Source organism: Hyaena hyaena, unplaced genomic scaffold (assembly GCF_003009895.1).
Source record: "Hyaena hyaena isolate Hyena2069 unplaced genomic scaffold, ASM300989v1 scaffold_300, whole genome shotgun sequence".
Taxonomy (NCBI): Eukaryota; Metazoa; Chordata; class Mammalia; order Carnivora; family Hyaenidae; genus Hyaena; species Hyaena hyaena.
In genome coordinates, this window is record NW_024080933.1 from 1,602,680 (window position 1) to 1,628,221 (window position 25,542).

Below are 25,542 nucleotides of genomic sequence, written 5' to 3' on the forward strand. Positions count from 1 at the left end.
GGGGGGCTTGAGTTGGTGCAGGGGGAGGGGTGCCTCTGGAAGCTCAGCCTTCTGTAGCACCTCTCCCTTGCTGCAGGCCCGGTCTCCCAGCGGGGCCCCTGCAGCCTAACGCAGACAGGCAGCCGTGGCAGTGATGAGTGGAAGAACTGCCTGTTTAATCTGGCTAATAATGGGTAGGGTCCCAAGGGTTCACACAGATGTCCTTCTGCCTTGCAGTGGAGAAAAGCTCGAATACTCTTCTTCTTTTCTTCTTCTTCTTCTTCTTTTTTTTTTAATTTCTTGTTCATTTGTTAAAAAATTTTAACATTTATTCATTTTTGAGAGAGAGACAGGGTGCAAGTGGGGGAAGGGCAGAGAGAGAGGGAGACACAGAATCCAAGGCAGGCTCCAGGCTCTGAGCTGTCAGCACAGGGCCTGACACAGGACTCGAACCCACGAGCGGTGGGATCATGACCTGAGCCAAAGTCGGCCGCTCAACCAACTGAGCCACCCAGGCACCCCGCTCTTCTTGTTTCCAAAGTGCCTTCCTGACATCCTATTGTTCTAACCTAAGCAGATGGGCACAGCCAGCCTCCCAAGTTTAGGTGAGAGAACTGAGGCTGAGAATGTGGTGGCTTGGTCAAGGTTACGTGTGTTTCCAGGGAACACGCTGGAGGTAGTTATGAGAACAGATGCCTCTGGAGGGTGTGCTTTTTTCTTTCTTTACGAACACCTTATATACCCCATCCGTCTATCTGCTGGTGACATTCCCCCAAGAATGTCCTGTGCTTTATAGACTACATTTTAGTCAAGGTCGATCCATTTTGGGAACATTCCAAAGTGGACACCATGGAGCAAAGAAACACGGAGAAAAGCTGGAGGGACCCAGCAGGGCTAAGTACCCATGGGGAAGGACTGGACCCTTCACACACTTGTGTTTGGTGTGCTTGTCTACAAAGGAAAATAAAGTACGTGCTAAATGGTTTGTTCCAAACCTTGATATTCAGGGCCTTCAGAGGGCATCCCTTTGCTAGGAAATATTGAACAATTCAGTAAAGAGACCAAGTCAGAGGTACCAATCTGATGCCCTGAAGATAGAATCCTCCTTGCAACATATTGTGACATCTCACATGCAAATCTGTTCATTCACCTTTCCAATGTCTTAAAATCAGGAAGTCTCTCTCTCGCGCGCGCTCTCTCTCTCTCTCTCTCTCTCTCGCACACACACACACACACACACACACACACACACACACACACACAGATTTCTATTTCCTCTTACAAAAAAACTTCAGAACCTCTAGCAACATGGAGCCCACTGGAGGCAGCTATGGGGTGGCTGTCCCCTTTTGATAAGACCTACGCTTTCTGTTTGCCACAGTCCTCACGCTTCCCTAGTGATGCCTTTCACCAGTTTCTTTGCCTGTCTTGCCTGAGCGGGCACTCATACTTGAGACCCTAGTGTAGATGAATGATCCCAGCTGCAGTTCTGGGGAACGCTAGACACCAGACAAAGAGGAGGTCCCCAGGGACAGAGCAGTAGTGACTCTGACCTGCCTTGAAAGGGTATCCGATCTGCATGTTCCTGGGGCAACCCTCCTCACTCATCAGAACTACTGAGGCTTCTTTTTCTGACCCAAATTGCTTTCCCTAGTTCCCTACTGCTTCTAGATGTTTTAGCATGGGGCGTTATCGCAAAGATGGAAAGCATCAAAACACCCCAGGCTGGCGGAATTACTAGGCAAAGACAGCATGAGGCGCAGAGCGCATGAAGCAGGGAGTAAGCGGAAACACAAAAGGGCACAGTCTCCCGGTCCCTCCTCCCTCCCAGGATGCTTGGCTCCCTAAGGCAAGACACGGAGGTGTAGGGAGAGATAAAATTAAGCTGCTTATCCAGATTTAGATGTCGAGGACGAGGACGGCCTTGCTGATCCCTAGGACCGGCAAGATCTAACAGCCCGTCCTTCTGTCCTCTCTTCTTTGGGAGGAAGGCTGGCAGCTACTCAACTCCATCTGTCTTCCACGAAAGGATCTCTGAGCTACCTGGTACGTGGACAGAGTTGGAGGGGAATTAAAAAAATACACTGTGATGGAGCAAATAGAGAGTAAACAACTATTTGGAATGGGGTTCAGCATTTCCATAAGAAGTCCTGAAGACAGGCCTTCTGTCTCTTTCCCTGGAGGATCGACTCTCCCTCTTACTCCCTCAAGGCTGCTAGGTCTGTCCTGTCCTACTTCAGATCCCTTTGAGGAACAGTCGTGTAGTTGCTGAAATGATACTAATAATGCAGCGACATCTCTAGGGAACACAGCTCTGTGCAGCTCCGTGCCAAGCATTTTCCAAGGTACTTTCCATGCAGTATTTTATTCCACCCTCATAGCAGCATTAAGATTGTCCTCATTTTGCTGGTGTGAGGAAACTGAGGATCTGAGTGGTGGTGGATTTGACCAAGCAGTAAGTGAAGCATCAGCCTGACTCCAGACCTAAGCTTTTATCCACTACGTAGAATCCATACTCTTTTTTCCATGCCCAGTGGAGCATGTTCCTGGTTGCTGGGAGTGGCTATTTTTGCTAGCTTTGGAATACACTGGGCATGGAATGCACCAGGTGGACAGAGGTCTGGTTGGGTCTGGAAGACTGGCTCGCCTTTTGGCTGTCTAGAGTGATCAGGAATCCTGCCAACTCTTAGGAAGGGCTTGGCACCAAGTTGTTGGAGATGGGATGCTCTTTGGGATGCTCACCGAACTGTCACTGGCACAAAGTGGCAAGTTCTTCACTGAGGGGCTTGCATTTGCACAAAGCAGTGTTTCAACCTTCAACGATCATTAACCACATGCTGACATGGGAGCTAGTATGTGTGGCTCCCCTGAATTCTTACTCTACCCTGGGCAGATCAGGGGACAGTGATGAAAAAGAGACAACAGCATCCCTCATGCAAGATGAGATGCTCCAGCTTGCCTCATTCTAAAGGCTGCCTGGTATTCAAAGTCAAAACTCTGACATCCCAACTAGACCTCAGCCTGATCTGTTGCTGGATCCAGTGAGTCGCGGGCTGGGGGCATCCTGTGTGCATAAATATTTCCCCCAGAAGCAGATCCAGCCATCTTTTGGGGCCACCTGCTCCCAGACCCACCTACTAAAGATTTTGAAGGTCTAACAAGCAAAAGAAGAGAGAAGGGCTGAGATAGGCCAGGCGAACAGCAGGACCACGCAATGTACAGATAAAAAACATGACACATGCTCAAACACCCATCAACTCCTTTACAAACACGAATTCACTGAATCTCCCCACTAGAGAATCAATTCTATCTCCATCTGACAGAGGACGCCATTGGGACACAAATAGCTTAAGTACTGGTGACCAAAGTTGCACAGCTAGTATGAGAAGTGGATCTATGCTGTGTTAGCCCAAAGACTTCGTTCTCACCCATTTCGCCTCCCTGATGCCCATTAAGAGACCTTGGGAATCACCTAATGGGAGGAGGCAGCAGTATGTTCTCTGTAGCCACTCCCATGAAGCTGGTGAGGATTCTACAACAAAACAAAACAAAAAGAGCCATGCTCCTTTCAGAGGGGATTAAGGAGAACGGCGCATCCGGCAGTAGGAGTGCACGGACATCACCTTCTATATTTATTTCCAAGTGTCAGCCCTACGAGGCCCTCGCCCACCCCCTCTTCCACAAGCACATTCAGCTTCCACATATGTTCCATGTCAAGAGGTATTAGCACTCAGCCCACTGACTAACCAACATAACGATGCTGCTAAGAGATAATCCTTTCCAGAACCGTTGCCTTCAGAAAAGGCCAGGCAGGAAATAAGCCACGGAGAACCACAGAGCCGGAGCTTATAGGGGGGGAGTGAAATACCCTGAGTCTGGGCTAAGGAGGGCTCTCGTGACTCAAGTCCTCCTGTTTGGGGACTGGCCAGAAAGGTCCCAGCTGCTGTCAACACAGGGAGCGGCTGGCAGCTTCCTTCCTTCAGGGTCCAGGAAATACAGGGAGGAAAACCACAGGAGAGGAGATGAGGTCCACCCTCATCAGTGACAAGGCCCTACCACACCCACTTTCCCTAAAGAGGCCAATGGGGCAGAAGACCACTGAGACCCCATTTTTAGCTACTATTATTGCCCACATCTCCTCCTGGGTGAAGATTCCCATGAAGCTCACTGGCCTTTGCTGCACCGTTTGGAAAACACAAACATCTGGAGTTGGCTTTAATGATAAATTGCATTAAAATCACCTTGGCAACTCCAGCAGTTCACGTGTTGATTCAGTGGCCCACAGCTTACATTCTGGGTGGTACTTCTATTCCCCACACCTGCCTGTGGGTCTGTGGAAGGCAGTGTCTACATTACCCCTCCTATGTGCATGGTCTTTGTCTGGAAATGCCAAAAGCATATTCTAAACTCCAGAGTACAAGGTATGCTCAGGAAACTGGTGCTGAGAGAGTGTGGTGACCCCCTTCCTGGAAATAAGTGAAGTCCTTTCAGGAAAGACCATGAGATGGGAAGATGGCCCAGGCATCTGCCAAGGGTGCAGGTGCTTTGTGGAGCCTCCTTTTCCTAACACAAGGCTGGAGAGGCAGTTTGTTTCATAAATACTCAGATGCAGATACGTAGGAGGGGAAAGACGGTACCAATAACTGCCTGGCATGCTTTCTGTTGCTTCTCCTTAAAAAAAAAAAAAAGTCTCTCCCTGCAAGTACTTACCACCATTATGCATTGGCATAAACTATTCGTGAGGACACCAATCTGGGGAGACATTTTGGACCCCTGATTAAGCTGCAGGACATAGAGTCCAACCTCATTCATTAATGTCTCCCCCCTCCTTTTTATTTTTAAATTTCTCTAGAATTAACTGTCATCCTGAACTTTAAAAAAAAAGTTTTTTAAAATATTTATTTATTTTTGAAAGAAAGAGAGAGAGAGAAAGAGAGGGAGGCAGAGGGGCAGAGAGAGAGGGAGCAGAATACAAAGCAGGCTCCAGGCTCTGAGCTGTCAGCACACAGCCCAAAGCGGGGCTCGAACCCATGAGATCATGACCTGAGCCAAAGTCAGACGCCTAACTGACTGAGCCACCCAGGCGTCCTTGAATTTTTTTTATCCATTAATTTCAATAAGACCTACTCTCTTGCCTTAGCACAGATATTATGCTCTCATCATTGCCATATGATATGGGGGATTTACTTTGACATTCAGGAACCTACTGAGGCCAGACATGGAGAAGCCTGGTGATATCTGGTGCCACGAGGTCAAGAAACCCTAACCCTGCCCAGTCTTGCTCTGGACCACGTCAGGCTCAACACTCAGGAGAGGAAACAGGAGGAGCCTTCCCCGGCTCAACAAGGGACAAAGAAGACTTCGGTTCCTTCCCAATAATGGCTGCACTGCTGGTCACAGGCTGTGGGTTGTCATGGTGATTCCTGATGCAAGGGAAACTGCAAATGTAGCAATGCCATCAGGTGGCCTATCTGAAAAACAGAACCTCCTTGGGAGTCCACAGAGAACTATACCAACAGGGTGCAAGCAGAGGGAAGCAGAGATTCTGAGTTTGGACAGGGGGCCATCACCTGCTATCAGGCGATCAAAGGCCTCTGCTAGTGTGACCTGGCTTTCTCCTTCTCTCCCTCAACAGCTACTAGGGTGGCGATTCACCTTCTGGTTACTGGTCCTTTAAGAGGGGTGAATCATTCACTCAATGACCAAGCATGAAATGACTCCGGATTTTATGTCTCCCTGAAGGCCTTCCTTGGGAAGCCCCAGATACACCAAGAAAGGGAAGAAGCCCTCCCTCAAACATGCATCACAAAGTAAATCTGCCTCCACTGCGGGGGAGAGTTCTCACCATCTCACCTCAACCCCATCTTTAAAGATGAGCACTTCCGGGGCGCCTGGGTGGCTTAGTCGGTTGAGCGTCCGACTTTCGCTTAGGTCATGATCTCGCGGTTCGTGGGTTCGAGCCCCGCGTCGGGCTCTGTGCTGACTGCCAGCTCAGAGCCTGGAGCCTGTTTCAGTCTGTGACTCCCTCTCTCTCTGACCCTCCCCTGCTCACGCTGTCTCTCTCTCTCTCTCTCTCTCCTAGAAATAAATAAAACATTAAAAAAAAAAAAAAAAAAAAGATGAGCACTTCCTTCATGCCCTCTTACAGGGGTTAGTGGGATGACAAGGGACCAGAGGAAGTCCCAAGGAGACAGCAGCCTGTGACGGATACTGAGGGATAACGAAAGGAACCAGATACAGTCAGTTCAGCAGCACCTCCTCCTTGGCAGGGACCAGTGAGGAATTCTCTCCCTATGGATCACAAAGCTAGTTCTGCAGATCTGCCTGTGACGGGGCCTAAAGCAGAAGGCTCTAGGGCAGGCTCTAGAATTAGACTGCCTGGATGCCAATGCTCTGTCACTTACATGCTGAGGCACAATGGCCATGTGATTTAACCTTTCAATGCCTCAGTTTCCCCATCTGTAAAATGGGGCTTTTCACAATACCTCCCTCTTAGTGCTGTTGTATAGACTAGAGAAACATACAAGCATATAAGATTGCTTTGGTACAGGTTCTGGAGCATATTAAGTAGTCAATAAATGTTAGCTGCTACTATTAGCAGCAGTAGTAATACTGGCGGAACAGCTGGTGAGGAAAAGTGAGCTACGGGAGTGAAGTTTTGCTCACTGCCCTGTAATTGGCATGTTGCTTGGCAGACTCCAAGATTCTCAAATGGTCTTGTCTGCCTTCCAAGAAAATCAAACAACAGGTGCCTGGGTTGTCTTAACTTATTCCAGCCCAAAGACAGTCTGGTTTGGTTTAAGACCTCCTGGAGCAGGCTTAACATCGACCGTGGACAGCAATTACATGAAAGCTTCTACCTCAGTTGACCACCTGCCCCACTTGAGCGGCTTTTCTGTGCATGCCGTGCAATCAATAAGCACTAAATGAATGCTCTTTATCCCCTGGGGGAGCTTAAACAGCACACCTTGCGCCTGCCCGTTAGAGGAGAAAGTGATGGCTCTAGAGACACACTGATGGCTTTTCTTGTTCTGGGAGAGGCTGACTTTGAGCTACAAGGTGAGGGATCTGTGGGCACTCAGCTGGCTACACACCAGGGTCACCATCTTTGCAGATGTCCCTGGAAACCAGAAGCCTGGCTAGGCAGGGGAACGGAAAGGAACAAGAGCATCCTAAGCACTGACCCTAAAGTTTCTGGTGAGGAAGGGGATGGGTGCAGCCAGCAGAAGGGGATGGGTCACATCTCTGGTAATCCAGCTGCTCCCATCCCTGGACCCAGGAGCATGTGACCAGTGGCATATCTTGTCCTAACCTTGTATTCTGAGACGTCTTCATGTGTGATATTTCAGTTCTCAGCACATTAGGAGGCAGTGTCTAACATACTTCTTGACCAAATGGGTACGGAACTTGCTTCCCAGCCCTCTGTTTCAAGGAGGGACAGACTGATAGACCACCGTGCACTTCCCCAAAGATAAACAGGGACAGTTACTAATAACCAATGAATGTGTGTTTATACCATGAGTGTCTGTAGGAACTGAACCTGTTTAGAATTACTTACAGGGGGACATCCTAGCTTTTTGAAACCTTGGAAGATTTTGAGAATAGCCTTTTTTGAGTTTCCCAGAAGCCATTACTGAGCGTTAGTATAAGAAAGAACTGCCTAGGGGCGCCTGGGTGGCTTAGTGGGTTAAGCATCCGACTTTCGCTCAGGTCACGATCTCGCGGTTCGTGGGTTCGAGCCCCGCGTCGGGCTCTGTGCTGACTGCCAGCTCAGAGCCTGGAGCTTGTTTCGGAGTCTGTGTCTCCCTCTCTCTCTGACCCTCCCCTGCTCACGCTGTCTCTCTCTCTCTCTCCTAGAAATAAATAAAACATTTAAAAAAAAAAAAAAAAAAAAAAGAAAGAACTGCCTAACCTTCTAAGTACACAATGATGACTTATCACAGACACCATCAGCAAGAATAGACAGAAGAATTTGTCACAGAGGGCATGGGGGGTGGGGTGTTTCTGCACCAACTGGATAGGAGACGGTGCTTGGAGCCCTGATGTTCCTTTGACCTCTAAGATTCTGGAAGCTAAACAAAAGGTGACACTTTGGAGGTGGACACCCAGAAGACAGGGCATCGGGTTTAGGGGGTCATTCCCAGAATGGCTGAAGCATTCCCATGTAGACTCACTTGTGGCGGCCTCTGAGAAACTCCGAAGCCTGAAATACTCTATTCTCATCTGCTGGAATAAGCATCTCAGAAAGGGACCAAGGAGGGCTGAGTACATGCACGGTCTGGACACACCTGGCTGGAAAATGTGGAACAATGGGACAAGGGGGTGCAGGCAGGTCAACAACTACAATGTACCCCCTTTACTACCGACAGCATCATGAGTTGTGCCAGGGAGGAAATATCCGAGATCACTTCACGTGGCAGAGACAGCTCAGTTTTGAGATGCACCAATAATTTAGAAACAGGGAGAGAGAAATAAACACCAACCTCTTACAAAAAGCCTTTGAGTCAAAGGAGAGGAAATTACCCAGACTACCAGGGTATTCTAATCAGAGCCTTCTTATCAGAGTGTCTCCAGTCTAACAAGGAGAAATCCAATCTACAGCGGGCTGGACGCTAAATTAGATCTAATCAGGACCTGCTTTCCAACTGCTCAGCAGCAGGTCAAAGCCCAATGTCGGCTGCAGTTGCTGCTTCTTTCTGGAGAGCAAGCCTGCCCGAGTTGTGTCAACTCCTGGTCATGCGCGAGGCAGGGATGCTTTGTCTTTACTCCCAGTTTACTCCCAGCTATTCCATCCCATCTGTTCAACATTTTGGTGAGCTTAAACTAGAGTTGCCTTCCTGGCCCATGCAAAGTCCTGTGATTTCTATTAATATCGTCACTGCTGTCTGCTCCAAGCTGGGAGACACTTCCTTTTTTAAAAAACATGTACCCCCCCCACCCCACCCCACCGAATAAACTTCTCCCAAACCCATGCATTTATTGAAGCTTTGCAACATGCCCTGCGCTGTGCTAGGCACTTTGATGCATGCTAGATTTCTCCTTAATGCATGCAATGGCATTTTCCTGTCTACACTAGACATGCAGATTGTAAAGGGATATTTGTCCCCGCTCCGTAGAACACAACCACTCCCAAGTCTATGCAGATTGTAAAGGGATGTTCACCCCAGTCCAGTACAACACAACCACCCCCAAATCTACCTCAAGACTGATGCTATTGTTACTCTTCTTTCAAGGGATTAATAGCTACAGTTAACTAGCCTTATGGAGGTGGTTGTAATTTACAGTTTCTTTGCTACAAGCAAAGAACACCATCTGTGAAACACCCAGCTCCCAGCAGAGCCCTGGTGTGTCACTGTAACAAATAGCTTTAGGGGCGCCTGGGTGGCTTAGTCGGTTGAGCGTCCGACTTTCGCTTAGGTCATGATCTCGCGGTTCGTGGGTTCGAGCCCTGCGTCGGGCTCTGTGCTGACTGCCAGCTCAGAGCCTGGAGCCTGTTTTAGTCTGCGACTCCCTCTCTCTCTGACCCTCTCCTGCTCACGCTGTCTCTCTCTCTCTCCTAGAAGTAAATAAAACATTAAAAAAAATTAAAAAACAAACAAACAAAATAACCAAAAAGCTTTAAAGGCTCACCCAAGGTCTGGGACCTCTGAACTCAAAGATACCCACACAGAGATACACAGAGATTCACAGAGTGAGACAGACGTGGAGACAGAGATACAGAGAAAAAAGACAAAAAGAAAAGGATCTTTTTTCTCTTGCTTTCAGCTTCATTGAAGCAAATCTGACCACTGCTTGTAGATGGACATGCTGCCTGGAAACTAGCTGGGCACAAGTTACATGACTGCATTGTCCTAGGAGAACTGCCTAGGCCTGAGTCTTACAGGACACGGGAAGGGGAGGGAGTAAAGATGCGAGAAGGAGAAGGCTGAGGAAAAATTTCATTTCTTCTTCCTTAAAGAGTCTCTGGGAGTCACTATGTGCAAGTGTTGTCTGCTTTCCTCTCTCTATTCTTGCCCCTGGCCTCCCACCCACTCAGAGACCTAGCTTGACTTCCTGGTCTGCAAATTCCTGCTGCAGCTTTGTTTAACTGCACGTGGAAAGTCAGGAGGCCCTGGGCCCCTTCTTCACTGCCAGTGACTTGGAGATAGTTTTACAAAGACACACACATACACTCGCTCACTCATCTTTACTCAGATGTACACCTCTATTAAGAGGCTGAGAGCCTTCTGAGGCACAGGGCTATGTAAACTCTTCTCTAGTGTCCACACCTATTTTGCTGTGTGAGTGAGGGCAAGGCATTTACCTCTCTGAGCCCTGGTATTCTGCACTGTTCCCAGGATACTTAAGATCAATTCCTCATACTCCTAGGGAATGTGACGGTCACTGAGCAGGATGTGTATGTGTGCACATGAACTCCCATGCACATAGCACGTGCGCGTAGATGCCATGGCTACCTCATCACAAACCACGGATAATTCTCCCCCATCATAAAATCTTAAAATATATGACAAGCTAAATTCCTTTCCTTGCCTCTCCACATCAGAGTTCAATTATCTTCTTCAAACATTTAAGCTCAAATGACCAGAATGAAATAAATGCAAATAAATAATACCAGAGCTTAAAATTTGAGGCAACAAATCTTCCTTTAAATTAAATAAACTCTTACCCCCTCAGCTATATCTTACCCAGATAGAGTCACATTGGTGACTGATTATGCTCTTCCATAATTATTTCACCATCCCACTCCCAAACCTTCTTCAAGGTCACATGTCTATCAGCAGCTGTTTCAGCTTTATTGGGATAAGGTGTGAATGTTTTAGTTCCCTAAATTCCTAGCATGCTTCTGCAAGATGCTTTCCCTTGTAGGGCTCCACTCAGGCTTAATTTCTAGCCCCCAGACCTATGGTTAGTGACTTGTGCTCTGTCCAGGCTCCTGAGCTGTAATGTATCATGTAGGTTTGTTCACCTTGACCTTGGCCTCCTTCTGCCAACTCCCTGGCTGTCCTACCAAAAAGGGGTGGTGGAAGTGTGGGGTGGACAGCTCAGAATTTTTTTCCCCTTTAGGTGTGTGTAAAGTCAAAAGAACTACACTGAGTGTGGCTCAAAGTTTGCAGCTGAAGGGCCTGCAGACAGTCGCAGAGACATATACAGTGACAAGGTGCCTACTCACAGCAGCTGTAGGGACACCAGCCCATCAAACAGTCCCTTGGCAATCTCGGTGATCTTGTTTCCATACAGCACCCTGGAAAAGAGAAGACAACAGTCGCTGTGCATGAGGCCACTGAAACCCATTCATGTGAGAGGCTATCGCCTCTGCCAACTCCAGTGGTGAGTGGGGTTTCTTGGAGTATCTCCTTCCCTGGCCAGCCTTACCCTTCCTCCTTACCAGTGGGACAGCAGTGCACAGGGGCTGGAGAGACAGGCTGTGTGGGAGCCAAGGGGAAATTGGCTCCATCCTGCTTCACTGCTGGGCAGTCCAGCTTCATAAATAATCCACAATAGGGAGCAGCAGTCCCCTCGCAGTGTCTCCCTGAACTGCTAATATGACTCACACCTCGGCAATAAATAAGATGTGTAGGAAGCTGGCCGGCCCTGTGTTTTATCGTCTTCAATGGATATTGATCAGGCTGAGCCTAGCCTGCAGAACGTTTTCTTTTAATATCCTATTGCATTCTAGGAATTCCCGAGCTGAGTTCTTTAATCGTCCATCCAGACAGGGCTTTGGGTTTCGGGGGTCCTATCCAGATGGCACAGGGACCGTGGAGTCAAGGACTGGCTCCCAGGAAAAACTGGAGAGCAAGGAACCGCTACCTTGGAGCGATGGCCCTGACATGCCAGCCCCTTTTCCTAGTCTGAGCTCTAGGAACCAAGAAACTCTGAATTCTTTTACTTTCCTCTCTTGTTGGTGTACGGGATCCCTCACACCATGTCTCCTACTCCTGGGCTGGCCTTTGGTGACTTGGGAGGGCTTGGGGAAGAATGCCATGGTCTGCCTCTCCAGCCCAGCACCCAGGGGGTCCTGATGGCCTTCCGTGTAGGTGCAGAAGACACTGCTGGCTGCTCTCTGCTCTCATCTATGGCACCGACTGCTTCTCCTGGGCCCAGCCTCCTCTGAGACAGAAGGAACTGATCTAGGGAGGGATTTTTTTTCCCCTTCCAATTCCCTCTTGGGAAGTATGCTGAATGAATGCAATATTCAGTCCCTACTCAGAATGCAAATCCAGTCTGTTACGTGTCTTTGAGGAGACAAAATAGTAGGGTGAAGAAATAGTAAATGGGAATGCTAAACCAAACCCCATGTTTTCCAGACGCCACCAGGAAAAAGTACGAGTGTCTCACTAGGCCTGCAGGTGAGTTCCATTAATGTTTCAACAAATTAATGAGTAAATAAAAGTCAGCATGATGGCTCAGGCTCAATTTGTAATTCACTTTAATGTCCCCCTGCTAACTGTGCCAAATGTGGTAGCATCACTGTCTGCTTGTCTTGGTTGATGTCAGAAATTGTGGTGCAGCAGTAGCTGGTGGGGCAGAGGGGCCGGGGACCGGGGATCCTCACATGACCTACCAAACCTCCCTATGGGACAGCTCTAACTTAGTGGGTCAAAACCACCCTCTGGCAGAGTGAAGAGGGCTGTGGATCTACTGTGGAACAATCTGGGTGTAGACCCACCTGGATTTCCCCCAAATCGTTCTTTGACTGCTTTCTTCACACCTTTCAGATCTGAGTGTAAACATCTTGTCCTTGGGAAGCTTCTCCTGAATATTTTAATGTTTTTCACCACCTGTCGCTCTATTTTTATTTCCTCATTACATTTCATTATGTCATGTTCTACTACATATGTATTTCTTTTAAACATTTTCTGTGCTTCTACTTCTCAGCTTGCTTGAATGTAGGCTCCATGTGTGTGGTGATATTATGTGGCTTGCTCACGGCAGGGTCCCTAGAGCTGAGAGCTGAACAGGGTTCAATACAGTATTTGTTGAAAGAATCAATGAGTGGGTATGGGCAAGGGTTTCCTGCCCTTCAGCTTAGACCCTGGTGAGTTTGGATTTGGTATGTTTGTGTTCTAAGCTCCATGAGACCAAGGGTCTTGTCTGTCCAGATCACTGCCACATTCCCCATGCCCGTAAGACTATGCAGTACCTAATAGGCATACATGAACGGATGGATGCATAAATTAGAGGTCAGGCGGCACTTCACTTAATGCCCCAGTATATATTTTAGAACTGGCTTAGTGGGATGCCAGTTTCATATACGGCAAACAGATTTTGATTTTTTTTTTTTTTCCTGCAGGACCAGAAGCATCTCACTGCCCTCAGATTGTTCACAAGTCCCAGCAGAGGGAAACCAGATAAGGGGAATAGGAGGGTGGGGGCAGGGATAAGATCCTGGCAGCACACAGCCACTCTCTCTGCTCCTCTGTGATCTTCAGCACAATAAGCAGACACTAATCTCATATACAATCCTGTCTTTGATATCCCAGCCAGATGTTCTGTTCGATAAATGAAACTAATTTACTCTGCAGGCAGCAGGCAACAGCTGAATCAAGAGACTTCCCTGTCCTTGGCCCCCTCCCAGTGGGATGGGGCCAGGTGGGGGAAAATGTGTATCTTGTTACCTGTCCACTCATAAATTAACCAAACAGGTTACAGAGAGAAGCGAAGCACTGACAGCTTGTTTCTGAGCATCCTCACTCTTACTCAGTGGGCGGGTCACCACATGATATAAATAATATCAACTGATGATACTTTTCTTGTATCTTAGTGTATAGTTTTTCAAGTTATCTTGAGAGGCAGCACAGCCCCGGGGATTGAGAGCCTGGGTTCTGGAGCTGTACTGCTTGGGATCCAATCCTGCCTCTCCCAGTTGTGGATTTCAGATAATTGTATTTATTCAACACGCTTTAGTTTTGTGCAGCTATCATGTGCCAGGTACTGTTTGAGGTGCCAGAGATTCAGCCAGGATCCAAACAGATAAAAATCCCTGTCTGTGTGGGGCTTAGGTCACCTGATTCCTTTTACTGTAAAGAGAAGTGGATAGAGTCTGTACTTTAGGTTGTTATGAGAATTAAGAGAATTAAAGTTATGAGAATTAAACTTGCAAGACTCCTAGAGCAGTATCTGGCACATAGTAAGTGCTTAAGGAGTATTGCCAACTATTGTAATTGTGGTCACCATTGAATGTGTGGTAGGTAGAAAAGGTATCACTATCCTCATTTTGTGAGGAAAATACACAGTAGACTCAAGCCACAGTCCCCATGCCACATGGTGAGCCACTCAGAATCAGGACAAAGCCCCATGCCTTCTTGCCCCTGTGTGTCTCTGAGTCCCTGGCGGATGAGGCTATGGCTGCATCAAGTAGGCTGCTGTAGGGTTGCAAAATCCAAGAAAAGAAGCCCTTACAGGATGGGCTGTGTGCTTTCTCAGAACAAAGGCCGTGAGGTTGGTTTGGAGAAAAAGCCTGAAAATCAGGGGAAGAAAATTAGCTCCTCCCCTGACAAGGTCACACAGTTTGGAGAAATGGGCACGTTGGTAATAAACAAACATTACCATTCTGTCCCTCCATCTCCCTAGAGAGCACGGCTGAGGCAGGCAGGGCAGGAGGGGGCCATGTGGGTAGAGCCCAAGATGCATTTGAATTAGAAGCCAATAACTAGGAAGGCTGCTGGGCACTTAATCAATAAAAATAATGCATTTGGGTTGTAGAAATATTCCCCAAGATCAATTTCCCCTGAAGAAATATCTGTTTCTTTTACCATGTTGCCACAAGTGTGTAAGGGAACATAAAGCCTTGATAAACACCTCTTGAAAAATATGGACACATTCCCCCCACCCCACGTGACTCTGCTCCCCACTTACAGCGACGTGAGTGATTTCAGACCCTGGAAGGCATCTGGAGCAATGTCCGATATCTGATTCTTGCTGATGTCTCTAAAAACATTAATGGGAGAGTCTGAGAACATAGCTCAAAGGTGTGATACGACCATTCTTAAGCGTGAGTCAACCATTTCAGATATTTAAAATGGTGAGCATTAATCAATTTATGTATTCATTGTACAAGAGAAGGGGCTTAAAGACCATTCAGTTCAACTGTCTCTTGATAAAATATACCACATTTGTTTCACTCTTCTTGGCTTTCAAAGAATGCCCACCCACAGCATCTTGACTTTGACATATGGCTTTGCACATGTGAGCCCTCACTGTGTAGAGAAGACTGCACACAGTCACATTAGGGCTTTGTCGCATTACCAAGCAATTATAGCATAAATGAAGCAGAAGCCTGCCTCACCCAAACACAGGCCAGGGTTCCTGCAAGCATCATCTTCTTGTCTCATGCCTCAGCCAATGCTTATTTTTTCCCCAAATAGTCCTGAGTCATTTCACCTCCCCAGTGACCTTTCCTTCCTGACCAGAAAAGAGGTTTTGAGCAGTGACTTAAGTCTCTGTCTGGTTCAGCGCTTCCTCCAGGTAGTGTGATGTAAGCACATCATGAGATTCTCACTGGCCGTGCTCCTCAGAAAGGAGCAAGCCTGGGGAGTGGTGCCCAGGGCTTTGGGGTAACGTGGATGAGAGAGATGCAGTGTGATAGAAGGCAGCTCCCCCAGCAGAGCAATCTCCCCAAGCCAGGTCCTCCTCAGAGCCCAAGGCTGCCCCCTTTCCTGCATCCCAGTGACTTGTGAGCACCTGGCCTTCAGTTCTGAAGGGGGAGACTTTCCGAGTCATTGGCTCAGGGGCAGCCTCTGGGCCCCTGTCACTGGAAGGTGAGATGCTCCAATTTCCAGGGACAACGTACCTCTCCAGTTCTTTTCCTTTAACAAAATAAATCAATGGATCTTTGCTTTTGTGCAGAAGAGAGAGAGCTGGGGTCTTGGAGGGTCAACAAGGAGGAGACAAGGGAATATGGAGAAGAAAGCACATCTAAGCAGATTCTTAAGCAACTGCCTCCAGCGAGGCCAGACATCCCAGCCCCCAGCCTCTTAAGCACACTCCTTGGGGCTGTTTCTCCCCTCCTTCTAATAGCCTTCAAAAGGGCTGCGCAACCACTTTTCCTAGGCCTCTGCTCCTTTCCCTCCCTGCTCCCGAAGCTGGTAAGTTGAAAGATATTTCACAGGTTAAGGCTTCTTAGGCACAGCTGTTGAGCTTATCCCTTTAGCTGGCGAGATCGCCTCTCACAAATCCACAGACTGTGCTCACAAACTCGTCAGTTTACACCAGGCTTTTCTTCGGCGCTCCACTTTTGTATAAGGGTCTTAACTAGCAAATGCCCTGGATTACCCTAATCTTGCTCGCCCTGGGCCTGCCTGCCTAGCAAGGCATTCCAGGCAAGCGCACGGGTTCTGTGCTCGGATCAGACTAGTGAGTGAGCCTGGGTTTTCGTTTTGTTTTCCCAATCATAGGATGTCTCTTCAAGCTACTAAGAAGCCTTCCATCCCCACCCCAGTATGCAGGAGGAAGTTCTGGGACGTGGGGGTGGAGGGAAACCCCTCTGCTTTAGCCTTGTCAGGGCAAAGTGGTGTTCAGTCCACAGCTAGCCTTTTGGATGCACTCCTCTCTGCAGCACAGGAAGGAGGTCTCATGGTTTTGGAGATGATGGGGACTAGAATTGGACAAGTGATAGTTTAGCTGGGAACTGCCCCTGGTGGTCACTTCATCTTAGTTTTTTTTTTTTTTAATGTTTTTATTTATTTCTGAGAGAGAGAGAGAGAGACAGTGTGAGCAGGGGAGGGTCAGAGAGAGAGGGAGATACAGAATCTGAAGCAGGCTCAAGACTCTGAGCTAGCTGTCAGCACAGAGCCTGACACAGGGCTAAAAACCACAAACTGTGAGATCATGACCTGAGCCAAAGTCAGACGTTCAACTGACTGAGCCACCCAGGCGCCCCTCATCTTAATTCTTAACACTGTAGGAAGGAAACAGCAACCCTCTGAGGGGAAGGACCTGGAGTCAGAGGGGACTTGACATGGCTATTCAGGTAGAGAGCTAGCCTCTCAAATCTCCCCCCACTTCACAAGGATGGATGCAGAAGGCAGTGGCACTGGACAGAAGGCAGGCTGGGGAAGGCTTCTGCTGTCCACCAGTCTCCATGCTTGACCCCTCCCGGTCCATAGCAGGTGGCCCTGAGCCGACTCCAGGAGTCTGGGTCACTCTTGATCAGTGGCTCTAAAATGCACTCACAGGGAGTCTGCTTTGGCCAGCCCAGGAAGGGGAGCTAAAAAGTCTGCATAGGTAACACATCTCCATGTGATTCCCATACACATGATCCGTGGGTCATATTTTAGGCCACAGCGTTTTATGACCTGGCTGGTCTCAGGCCCACCCTATTCCTCTGGGGCTTACAAACTGGATGGCCAAGAGGCAGCAGACTTTCCAGACTGTTCAGAACCGAGGTGGTAAATTCCATGCAGGCAAGGCTCAAGGTGGGGAGGGGCTGGCACCTGTGGATACTACTCCACCTCAGAGCATGTGGACGAAAGAACACACCCTTCTAGCTATACCACACCAGGCTGGCACCCATGTGTCAGAGCCATCAATTAACCAACCCTGTCAACCAAGTGTTTCTCCTCGGTTCTCCTCACAAATGGCTTCTCTACCTTGATACTAGTTTTTACCTGGAAGTACTTTTTCTACTAAGCTGGCCACAAGAAATAGGGACAAAGTCATTCATTCCAAGAGAGGTTTTTTTTTTTTTTTTTTTTTTTTTTTTTTTTTTGGTTATTAGAGAGAAGAGGAGGATTTGGTTCATTCATAGTTGAGGGGAAACTTCTCTCTGTTAGAGAGAGAGAGTCTGGTTCATGTACACCTATGAGGAATTTACACTTTGGGTTTTAAAGTCCATTCTGACCAGGGATCCTACTTCTCCCAAGCCATCATACTTTCATCTTGGTTTGTGAGGTTCTGTTAGTCAGAAAAATCTGTAAGTGGTCTCTCTTTTCTACTGTCATCCCCTTGGGGGGAAAAGGGGGCATCATAATAAATATCAGTAGCATCAGAAGTAATCAAAAATTAAATTCACTTCCCAGGTCGTGACTGAGAAGGTCTTATGAATTTTGAATGCACAGATCATGGCAACTCCAATGGGATGAAGAAAGGACAGTAAAACATAGCCAAGCTCTAAATTACCTGGACTTCACAAAAAATTAGAGCAGTAACTTAAATCATGCAAGAGATATAGGTTGGGGCAGTGACTGAACTTGTCATTTTTCACTGAAATTACTATCTGGCTGCATAATCAAGTTAGGCTTTAAAAATGAATGGGGGGGGGTATGGAGTGAGCTGGGGAAGCAGGGAGACCAGGAGATTAATGGCACAAGGTTTTAAATATTAAGGCCTATATTTATACAGCTCATCCAGCAAGAATGCTGCCAAGGGGAGGGGAAAAGTACATGCTCAGGACTAGCTCATTAGGTTGGTTTCTACTTCTGGAATTGTACCAGGAGAAAATCTTGTTTGCTTTGGATTTCCAGGGAGATGGGAAGCTGCCTTCCCAAGATCTGACGGTAAAGCTGACCAATGCCACTGTTTCTTGGGGATGTTTATTTTTAACATAAAAGGAGTCAGCAGACACTTAACCTCTTTAATGTAGGCCCTCCTACTCAAGGGAAAATGATGAATCAGTCTTCAGTGGAAGGGAACAAGATCGAGCCCATGCATATTTCTACCTGCTCTCTCTTTCCTCCATGGGGGGCCAGAGACAGTAAGTAACTGGGATGAAAGCAGCATTTTGATGGCTGGACTATAATAAAATGATTTCTTAGCTCAGAAAAGGGAAAGGAATCTCCCTTCCAGAGTCTAAATATCTACGCTGGCAATGGCTGAGCCACATCCGAATCCTACTGGCCTCCCTTCTGAGTGCCCTGCTCTGGATGACTCACAGAGTCATGTGACTCTGGGCAGACATGGGGCTGGGCAAAGGTGGTGATGATGTCACCACAGTGGCAGGGATGAGGGCCATGGTGCACGATGCTGTCAGTGGAGCTGTGACAGGGAAGGAATGGCAGTGTTGGCATAACCAGGAAATGATAGGATGTAGCGGCAGCAGTGATACTAGATGCAGAAGTAACTGGGGTGGTGGGGATAATCACAGACAAGTCATATGTGGTTGGAGGATAAGGAAGGGCCCAAGGCTTCTGATCTCACTTAGAAAGAAAAGAAAGTCCTTGCCTAAAGGACTAAGGGCCCACAGGATCTGGCCTGAATCCACTCACCTCTCCAACACAAGCCCCCCGCTGTCCCCCTCCCTGCTGTGCAACCCATCCGTGCACGCTCCCCAGGGCCTTTCACTTGCTCTCTCCCGAGGGCTCCTCATTCCCACCCTTCACTTGGATCACCTGCACAGAGAAGATTTTGTGGGCCTGCCCTTTGTTTCACTTTCTAGTACCTACCAGTTTCTAGTATTTGTTTCTTTTCTGTGTTCTCCCACTCAGATGAGTGAGCTCCATGAGAGCAGGCTTTGTTTTAGAGCACACTCCATCCACAGACCCTGAAGTTCCTTGCAGGTGATGGACAGTCACCCCGTGTTAGGTGAACGTGTGCACGGTTGTAGGCATGCACCACAGCCAACATGTTACAGTGCCGGAGATGGATACAAGGCCATTGTCACCCCATCTTTACTGAAGCTCCGGCTTTAGGTCCACACCACGAAAGCCAGAGGACAACAAACATGATAGTATGGGATGTTTTTCAGGCCAACTCAGCTCCACCTGTCACCTAGATAATTTTACTTTGCTCCAGTTGGAGAGGCCCTTAGCTCTGAGGTGTGTATATCGCTACACTTCATGATCTGAAAGCGACACTCCTGAACCTTACCTCGCAATCTCAGGAAAGTGTTCCGGGTCTGACACTGAGTTCTCCACGAGGAATGTGATGCGGGCTGTCATCTGGGCAGGTCGCCTACTACATAGGGCATATTACCCCCCAAACTGAAAACATCTGGCTCATTCCTCCCCAGGGGAAACTCACATTCGCTTCAGTTTCTTGTACTGGGTGAAGGCTCCAGCAGGGATGGATTTGATGGAGTTCTGTTCCAGGCGTCTGGGAAACAGAGCAGAGCAGAGCCAGTTAACCATCCCCCTGTCAACAGGTGGTTGATGAGGACCTTGGGGACAAGACGGCCCCTCCCATCATGTGGCACCCGATACTGGTCACAGGACACTGGGCAAACACTGTGCAAAAGCTAGAGACTCATGTTCTGGTGTACAGAAGACCCGTCCTAGGGGTCCCCTCTAACTGCCCTTGGAAAAATTAGAAAACATGACTTCTCCTTGAGGATTTTGGCTCTTGGTTATTCTAAGTGGTCTTTGAAGGCAAATGTCTTCTTCACAAAAGCTGTGGGAAGTAACTGGTGTGCTGAAAAGTCACAGGGATAAAGAGAAGAAAAGAAGGCGGCCTATGGGCCAGCAATACCCATCTGCCACGGAAACACGTCATCGTTTTGTCAAAAACTTAACCACAATGCCACGGGGGCATTGTACAGGCAGAAATGACAACGGCTGACTTCATTCCTGGATTTTTTGTTTTAAATTAATGTATAACTGACATATAATATTAGTTTCAGGAATACAACATATAATAAATAACATTTGATTATTTGTTTCTGGGCTTTTCGATGGGCTGTTCCAATATGCTGGAGAAATGACCTTCAAGTGTTCAGGCTCCTGGTCTGACATTCATCAAATTGGCTGCCTGACACCCCGAGGGCCCTAGGGGCCCCGACTGAACCACTCCCCTGGGCTGTTGCTCAGATCTGTGGCTTTACTATGTTACAGACTTTCCTCAAGTGCTTCCTCTCCTGTTACACCGGAATGACAAGAGATACTACAGGCCCCAGGCCCGGGCCCAGAACTTTCTTGAAGAGAAGTGAGTAAGCATCTCAATTCTTTATTCTCTAGCCTCTCAGATGACTTCCTGTCACCAAGAACAGGTGTGGTGGGAAACAGGCCTGAGTGGGAGGCAGGACCTTCTATTAGAGGTGATGAGTGATGCCCTGAGGCCTCAGCTAAGGACTCAGCATCTCCTTCTCATCCATTTCCCTTGTCTCCAAGGCACAGATCTTTTTCATCACCTTCTCATTTGGCAAGGATGTTCCCCAACCCCTCAGCTGGGAAGACACTAAAAAAAGGTGTGTGTGGGGAGGGATGAGGGGAGCAGAAGGAACAGACCAGTGGAAGTGGCCCCCTTGGAGGCTACATCCAGTGGTTGCACATTTCTGGCTGGGATGAACCCATTCATCTTGAAGAGTAATCCCCGCTGCAGAGTCGGGGAGACAGTCGTATTAATTTGTGCCTCTGCGATCTCATCTTCATTGGGGGAAGAGAGTATTTGTTACTGGAACCGCTAATGGAGCAGTTTGCCAGCAATTTTCCCATTTCAAACAACATCTCAGCTGCTAATGTGGAATGGTTTGTCAGGCCTACCCATAACACAGACAAATCACTCTCTAGGCCAAAGGAAGGGTGGGTGGGGGAGAGAAAGAGGAAGGGCGGGTGGGAGGAGAGAGAGGGAGCATCAGGACAGATCATTCTCGGCTGCTAGATGAATAGAGTCTACAAATGAGACTGCCACGGTCTATTAAGAAAGCCTTTGTGGCCTGCCGGAGGGGGCGGGGAGCGTGCTCCGCTGGGCACATGGGCCCAGGCTGGCCAGACCGGGGCTTGGCTGGCTCCTGGTATGGCACAAGAGCATGCCACAAGGTCTCAGAGAAATGGGCTACCGGATACAGCCAGCCACAGAGGTAGCAGGGAAGCTCCAAGGACATTCTTGTTCTCCAGCTGAGCAGAGTTCAGCAGGGATTTCTCAGTCCAGGCAGCAGCTCCATGGGTTTCTGGGGCTGCCAATAAGGTGGAAAACGCTCTCCAGGAATCCTGTGATTCACCTGCCACTTTGGCAAGGGATTGCGGCTGGATGATGCCTCTGGGGAGAACCGCCGTCTGTAATGATGGTAACCCCCTTCATTTTCGCAAGAGGATCCACTGCTCCCAGCTGCAGGCCAAGAACCTATGCAAGTCAGGCCAGCCCAGGGTGTGTGGTTGGCCTGCTGTCTGTGAAGTTCATGACTAATTAACCTCCACTTTAGTGATGGGTGTAAGAGTCAAGGGAGAGATGAATCGGTGAGCAATATGTACTACCTGTCCCTAAGGAGTTTAATAATCTGGGGATAGAGACAGCCCAAGGTGGTCCACCACAGGACCAAATTCTATTGTTAACATGACAAACAGGAAGAGCTATCATTTATGAGGCCAAGTTGATTTATGCCTATTATCTCTTTTAATCCTTATATGTATGAGGCAAGCTATGTTGACCTCATTTTGTGGATGAGGAAAAGAAAACCTACAGGGATCAAATAGCCTGTCCAGAGTGACAGAGCTAGCAAGCGGCACAGCTGACATCTGTTTCTATCCATTGGACATACAGCCTTTGGAGAAACTAGGCCTAGAGGCTAAAGTGGCCTCCCCAAAGTCACAGAAGAGTTTAGGAGGTTACGACTCCAATGTTTATTCTGAGACATCATGCAGTCTCTGCAGAGGTGGTTATTTTGTCTTGTTATTTGCAACACGGTGGACAGAACTAGAGTGGATGATGTGAAACAAAGTTAGTCAGTCAGAGAAAGACAAATATCATATGACTTCACTCATATGTAGAGTTGAAGGTACAAAACAGATGAACATAAGGGAACGGAAGCAAAAATAGTATAAAAACAGGGAGGGGAACAAACCATAAGAGACTCTTAAATATAGAGAACAAACTGAGAGTTGCTAGAGGGGTTGTGGGTGGCGGGATGGGCTAAATGGGTGAGGGGCATTAAGGAGGACCCTTGCTGGGATGAGCACTGGGTGTTATGCATAGGGGATGAGTTACTGGAATTGACTCCTGAAATCATCATTGCACTATATGCTAACTTACTTGGATGCAAATTAAAAAAAATAAATAAACTTTAAAAAAAGTAAAAATAAAATCTCAAAAGGAAATTGAAAAAAGACCTAGGTATTTCGTAAAAAGGCTGTAGGAGTTCAGGGAGATGCAATACAGATGCAAATACATAGAAATATGCAAATAGAGTGCAAAGGTGTGATTTTGAGCAAAGAACTCCAATTTTATCAGGGACGGCTCCATATAGCCATGTACCCATGTACCCATACACTCTGGGGATGGTATTTGTCTCTGCAGGCTCTCTGCTTCTTATGCTGCCGTGGGTCCTGGCTGGACACCTGACCCCTTTTGGAGCGCCAAGGCCATGCCATGATGTGGGTTAACCTTGCTCCGGGTGAATCAGAGTTTGTCTGGGGTGGTATAGTTATGAACAGTCCGTGTATTTCAAGTGTGAGGTAAAGGCAAGGGGAGGGATAATAACAGTAAGAGCGGCGAGAGGTCAGGTGCTTGTACATCAGGCATTAAGCTAAGCGTTTTTTACACGGCTGGTTTATCTTAGTATTTACACCTCTGTGAGGTGGGTCCTCTTCATCATTACCATCCCCGCTTTAAATGTGAGAAAAATGGAGGCTCAGTGATGTTAAGTTTCTTATCCAAATTCAAAGTCAGGAAGAGCCACAGCTGGAAGGAAACTCAAGTTTGTCCAATTCAAAAACCTGAGCCCTCAGTCACTAAGCTTTGTGGAATCCCATTTGGAGCTGAGGCTTCTCCATTATTAGTCCCTACCAGCTCATCCTCAAGGAAAGGGCCCCTTTGTCAACGGCGTAAGGCTACACTGCCTGTGCGTACACAAACTTTCTATGTAGCAAATAGCCCCTGGTAGGTTTTATATAGCCTGGAACAAGCATGCAAAGATCCATACTCCCAGTGACAAAAATTCAGTGTGAAGGACGAAAAGCAGCATTAGCATCAGCAAAAACTGTCACATTTACAGAGGTGTCTGAAGCCAACAGCTGTTTTAGGTCTCTCTTAAATGGCACATGTGTCTTTCTTTGTCTGGCAAACATTCTTCAGGCTGCAAACTGATTTAATAGAACTAGCATAAAAACAAACATACAAATCAAACATCTGAACATCTTCTGGCACCAGTAAAAACAATGGGAACATCTGATGGGGATTTCAGCCATTTGTGCTCTGTATTGATTTGCCCTAGTTTCTTGGTGCTTCCTTAATGATCTGTCATTTGCAAACGTGCGACTGAACACAATACATTTCTAGCAAGGCATAAGTCAACATGATGCCAGAGAGACTGGCAGGGGCATGGGTAGTGCGAGGGCATGGCTACTAATCAGCTGATCAAGAGGTCCTGGAGCTTGGCTGGAATATTGGTAGCGGTGTGGCTGAGGTGGCGATAATGATGAACATCTACTGTTTATTGAGGGCTTTTTCTACGTCAGACACCGTGCTCTTTGCATGCTGGCTCATTTTATTCCTTCAGCAACACTACAAGGCAAGTATTATTAATAATATAGTAACAACAAGATGAGGGATGCAGGCGTATGTGACATGAGCCGTTCCTGACCTGCTCTGCTGAGTACCTGGCATTGCCTGCAGAAAGCAGCCACAGAGCCAGATTTGCTCTTCTTATTATTTGCACATACCCAGATGCCTCCACCACAGAATTTTTTTTTTATCATCTTAGGAAACAATGAATGAAAAACAGTACGGGAATTTGAGACCAAACCATTCTATCATGCTGTCCATGCGACACACACAAATGTTTTTCTTTTTAGACTTCATTTAATGTCTTCCGAACATGGTGTTAATTTTCTGTGCAGTTGTATTATTTAATCTGCATGGAAAATCTCTAGTAGGTCTGATGAGCCCCATTTTGCAAGGCTGGTGGTGGGGTGGGTGGCAGACCAAGCGAAGCAGGAGATGTTAAGAAAGTTGCACAAAGTAGAGGTGGAACTGAGACTCCAACCCTGAACTATTTGTCCTAAGGCTCTGTTCCTCATTATTCTCTGTGCTTCAAGGGCTTCCCCTTTAGACCACTGCCCCATTCCACCCCAACTCTTTCCTTCCCTGTGGAAATCCCCCTGGAATCTGGTGCTCTCAGAACATTTAAGAATCCTGGTTATTGATGGCTTCCAGAGCCCTTCAGTCCTTTTGTTCTTTTGACTTTTTTTGGTTTGTTTTTTCGTTCTCTCTTTTTAGAATGCCCTGGTGACTTGCGTAATGGGAGAATATATGCTTTTTTACAGCAGATAAACCACTATTTGCCTCCCCACCCCAGATAAACAACGGGGGTGAGGTAGAACTATCTTTCCCCTATCTTAGGTGGGGAGTGGAGCTATCTTTCCCCTCCCCCAGATACTTTCACTTATGACTTGACATTAAGCCCACCCACATAGCCCTTCTCCATCACCTAATCTACCTTCTACTGTAGAGGGCATGAGACACACTAGATGGCACTGTGTGGGGGTGCAGAGCACAGTGGAAGAAGATGGGCAGTGATTAAGATGGGGCTCTAGGCACAGATGGTCCCTCTGGAGCACTGAGGACCCAGGGGGGAAGACAGAAGACCAAAGAAGAGAGGAAGGTGTGAGCCTCTGGCTCCTCCCCGAATCTATCCCTGCTGGAGGCTGGAGCTGGTTCAGAGAACAACAGGGAGCAGCAAGAACAGTGTTGGTGGGA

General features: G+C 47.7%; 1 protein-coding gene across 1 annotated transcript in view; it reads right to left on the reverse strand.

The window, feature by feature from the left end:
• Positions 1-25,542, reverse strand: part of SLIT3 (slit guidance ligand 3) — a 606,956-nt gene that overhangs the window by 89,382 nt on the left and 492,032 nt on the right. The window contains exons 10-12 of the mRNA XM_039247657.1: positions 19,939-20,010; positions 14,839-14,910; positions 11,150-11,221 (exon numbers count right to left, since the gene is read on the reverse strand). Coding sequence (XP_039103588.1) covers positions 11,150-11,221; positions 14,839-14,910; positions 19,939-20,010 — 216 coding nt within the window. The remainder of the gene's footprint in view (positions 1-11,149; positions 11,222-14,838; positions 14,911-19,938; positions 20,011-25,542) is intronic.